The sequence below is a fragment of the Stegostoma tigrinum genome, chromosome 21 (assembly GCF_030684315.1).
Source record: "Stegostoma tigrinum isolate sSteTig4 chromosome 21, sSteTig4.hap1, whole genome shotgun sequence".
Lineage (NCBI taxonomy): Eukaryota > Metazoa > Chordata > Chondrichthyes > Orectolobiformes > Stegostomatidae > Stegostoma > Stegostoma tigrinum.
Genome location: NC_081374.1, coordinates 52,466,881 through 52,471,315, shown reverse-complemented (window position 1 = coordinate 52,471,315; position 4,435 = coordinate 52,466,881). Strand labels below are relative to the sequence as shown.

General features: G+C 43.0%; 1 protein-coding gene across 1 annotated transcript; it reads left to right on the top strand.

Moving 5' to 3' along the window:
* Positions 1 to 523: 523 nt before the first annotated feature.
* Positions 524 to 2,595, top strand: LOC132210814 (probable G-protein coupled receptor 139). Its single transcript, XM_059653248.1, has 2 exons — positions 524 to 934; positions 1,594 to 2,595. The coding sequence occupies exons 1-2, from the start codon at positions 649 to 651 to the stop codon at positions 2,493 to 2,495; spliced, it is 1,188 nt and encodes a 395-aa protein (XP_059509231.1). The 5' UTR covers positions 524 to 648; the 3' UTR covers positions 2,496 to 2,595.
* Positions 2,596 to 4,435: the final 1,840 nt, after the last annotated feature.

The following is a 4,435-nucleotide window of genomic DNA, read 5'->3' as shown; positions in this document are numbered from 1 at the left end:
ATGGAGATGGTTTGATAAGGGTGGAGGTGTGGTGGTGTCAGTTCTGTGCTATCAGTTGAAGGAGGCTGAACAGACCAGACATCTCCTTGCTGTCTGAACAACTGCTCACCACTTTATTTTCATCAGCTCACCCAGTGTGTCATGCTTCAGGCTTCCCCTGTCACTTTATGCCATGACTTTCAATGTATACACTGACCTGTAATTACATGGTCCATTCACTCCCTCTCTGAAACAGACCTCAACAGTTGTCATGCTCAGACTCGAGCCCCAGTCCCATTTTACAGACTGTACATTCATTCATGACATCACTCTTTCCTCAGCTTACCTCTGAAATCACCAGGGTAATTACATCAATTGACTCTGGCACAGAGGAGATAGGATGGAAAGATTAATTGTTTGTTCAGTAACTGTCACTAATGTCAGTCTCCATGGACCCTAATTGTATTGCTGCAGGGTGTACTACATCGACTTATAAGGGGCATTGTTCAATTTTTCCTCTCAGTGTCACTGGGAAAGACAGCCGTGGTACTAACAGAGATCTGGGACATCAGAGAGACAGAGAGAGAGAGAGAGGAAGAGAGAGAGAGAGAGGGACTCGGACAGATCACAGTTTACAATTGCAGAGTAATAGGTTAGAATGATGCAACAATGTATTGGAATCTGGCAATGATGGATTGGAACAATGTAACACTGGATTTGAATCGAAGAACAAACGATTGGAATGTTACAACAACAGATTGGAATAGTTTGACAATGGTTCAAAATGTGAGAACAGTCGATGGGAATGGGAAAACATTGGGAAGGGGTTTCATTGCGATGTTGAATACTCTTTCTGCTATTTCTGGTCTGAAGCCATTGAGAGTCCGTATTCGAATTATTCTTCAGATTATCCAATGCATTTATTATCCGATTCTCGCCATTGTTGCAGTGCCTGGTAAGTCTTTTGTATTTCGAGTAATTGTGATATTTACAGTGCAACACTTGCTGCTCTTATTTTCTTTTCTCTGTGTTGTTCATTCTGCCAACCATTGATAAGGACCTTACCGTGCTTGAAATTTACTCTGTCATCTTGACTGCTTCTTGGTTTCCTCTCCATCCAGCTGTTACCTGTGTAATCCTGGCTATCTCAGTGTCTTACTGAGTGCTCACTGAGTCAGTATCATTCCTCCACTGACCTCATGGCTGTGCATTGGAGATATTTGAACGATGAATGCGAGAACCCTTCCTTGCATTTGCAAACACCATTGTTTTACCACTGGTTCCATAACGTGTTTGCATGAGGGTAGCATCTCCTCGATCTTACCCATATCCAAAAGCATCCATAGACAATTCAGGCAAAGTTTCTGTGATTTCCAATTTCGGGCAAATATGTTGCAACAGTCATGAACACTTCAGTCAACAGCAACTTTTATCTCATCTTATATTTTCATTTCGTGTTCAATTTAAGGAATAATGTTCGTTGGATCCACGAAATAAACTGAACATTGATGCAAACATTTTTTTGACAGGAACGGATACAAAATGCCATTTGTACATCTCAATCAGTAACATAGTTCCAAGCAGAAACTATAAAATTGTTTGCTTTCCTCACAGCCAACATAGTAACAGTTGTGATCCTGTCCCAGGAAAAGTGTGGTCTCTCCCGATGTGTCTCTCATTACCTGATAGCCATGGCAATAGCAGATCTCGTGGTCATTATCATTGACCTCATATTGCGACGCATTCCATTTGTCTATGTAGTAGAGAATCACTTATTCGAAGGTATCCATGTGTGTAATATCCACGCTGTCTTCATTCATGCAGCCACTGACTGTTCTGTCTGGTTCACCGTCACATTCACATTTGACCGATTTGTAGCCATTTGTTGCCCAAATCTGAGAAGTAAATATTGCAATGTGAAAACAGCAGCCGTGGTTCTGGCAACAGTGACTGCATTGAGCTGTTCGAAGAACATTTTCTGGTATTTTATGCTCAGCAAGAAGTATCGAGACAGAGGCACCTCCTGGTTTTGTTGGGTGACAAGGGATGTGCAAGCTTCTCCATTCTGGGCAGCAATTGAGTTCTGTCATTACATTATAACACCAGGAGTTGCCTTTATTCTCATTCTGCTTCTCAATGTTTTAACGGTTAGACACATTGCAGTGACCAGCAGATCCCGCAGGAGACTCCATCAGCAGAGCAACAGAAAGAGCACCAAAGACCCAGAGATGAAGAATCGAAAGAATTCCATCATTTTATTGTTTCTTCTCTCAGGAAATTTAATTCTATTGTGGTCAGTATCAATGGTGTATTCCATATTTTGGAGAGCGTATTCTTTCGGATATAAGTCTGTATATCTGCCTCGTTATGTAATGGAACTGGGCTACATGCTCCAGATGCTGAGTTGCTGCACAAACACTGTGATTTATGTCATCACACATCCTAAGTTCAGAAAGCATTTGAAGAATATTGTGCACTATCCCTTTACTCCAATTGTGAAATGTATTAAACATTAAGATTGACTGAAGAATTACATCAGCAGGAATCAATGTCACACACATTTCTGTCTAATCCACAGTCCTGGTGTCATACTAATAGACATCATTGGAAGAAGATGATATCTCCAGGACCTTTGGTCTGTGATTTTTCCCGCCTAATTTGACAGCCTGTGCACCTGTGCCAGTACACTGTTTATCTGCATCTCAATCCAAGTGTGGGTGTGTGGCTGTGCATGTGTAGAAGCATCAGATAGATAGATAGAGGAGCAGGCTCAGTCACAGACAAACTACTCAAGAGTGAATACAACATGATTAAATGTTCTCCAGTTTGAGGCTGATAAACATGGCCCTGACCTTTGTCTTTAAACTTAATTCAAAGAAATTCAAACCCGTGAAATCACAGTTGGCTATGGAGGACAGCAAAAACAGGATGTGAAAGGCAGCATGGTAACTCAGCAGCTTTAGACTTTTCAGGAGGCATTTCATACTTCTCAAAAAGTGTACATTTACTTGAGACACACTTCAACGAGAAGGGAATAACATTCTTTACTAACTACAGATGTTTTGGATCGTATCAAGGTGAATGAAACTCGTCACTGCTGTTCAGCTGACTGGGAGAATTTTGGATTCCTTCAAACTATTTGTGGGTTATTTGCAGTGCATCTGTGCTCTGTACACTCCAGATCTTTCGAGAAATATAAACCAGCAAGAAGTTCTATTTCTACAAGGGTAGATGAAAGCATACAGGTAGCTTTAGGATGTATTTATCACTGAGCGAATGGAAATCAGGGATTAACAAAGATAAAGGAGGTCGTAGTATGGCCATTGACCAAATATTTTCGACCTCTTTCTGTAGATGGTGGCATAAAAAATGGCCGAAATGATCAGAAATCAGGGCGGAATGAACAGGGACTGAAAACAATTCTTATCGGTCAGTGACTTGGAAATAGTAAGAACTGCTGATGCAGGAACTTAGAGATGATACAGAGTGGACCTGGAGGAACACAGCAGGTCAGGCAATCTCAGTGGAGCAGAAAAGTTGACATTTTAAATTGGTGCCCTTCATCAGGACTGTGGAGGCGGAAGGAAGCTCAGAAATAAATGAGGTAGTCTGGGTTTGGGGGAAGGTATTTGAGGTGATGATAGTTGGATGCAGGAAGGGATTGTGGAGATTTGTCAATGGGAAGGGTCGACACAATAGACCAAGTTGGAAGACGTACAGGTTAATCCCTTTTGGAAATGGAATGGTTGTTCGGGGCCATGGATGGAGTTGAGTGAGAAGGTGTAGGCAGATTATTATTATTTCCTGCATTTGCAGAGAAAGTGTTCGGGCATAATGGAGCTGTTGGGGAATTTTTGGAGCGCACGAAGGAGTCGTGGAGAGAGCAGTCCCTGCGGAAACAACTCAACTGGACCTCCTGCATTCCCTGCACTTCTCTCCTCAAACACAATACCAGCAGCAGCAACAAGGATAGAGTCCCCTGGTCCACCTAAACCACTCTACCAACATCTGAATCCAATACATCCTCGACCACTTTCAACTCTTGCAATCAGACCCGAACACCAAAGAGATATTTCCCTCCCCATCCCTATCTCCTTTTCGTAGGGACTGCTCTCTCCACTAACGCCTGGTCCACTCCACACCCCCCACACGGCAAACCACAGGAACTGCTACCCCTCCCCCCACACCTCCACTCTCACCCCCATCCAAGACACCAAACAATCATTCAGTATCTGCCAGGGATTCACCTGAACCACCTCCAATCTCGTCTACTGCGTTTGTTGCTCCCACTATGGTTCCTTCGATGTGGAGAGGCCAAGTGCAGACTCAGAAAATAATATGCAGAGTATCTGTGCTGTGTCTGCTCCAATCAACACCACCTTCCTGTTGCCAACCATCTCAACTCCCCTCCACAGTCACTTGGCGACATGTCCAATACCTTATATTGCAGTTGGGG

Excerpts from the sequence above, each read along its gene's own strand:
- LOC132210814 (XM_059653248.1), top strand. The coding sequence starts at position 649 with ATGTATTGGAATCTGGCAATGATGGATTGGAACAATGTAACACTGGAT. Across the intron at positions 935-1,593 it reads CGCCATTGTTGCAGTGCCTG|CCAACATAGTAACAGTTGTG; the intron begins GTAAGTCTTTTG and ends CTTTCCTCACAG.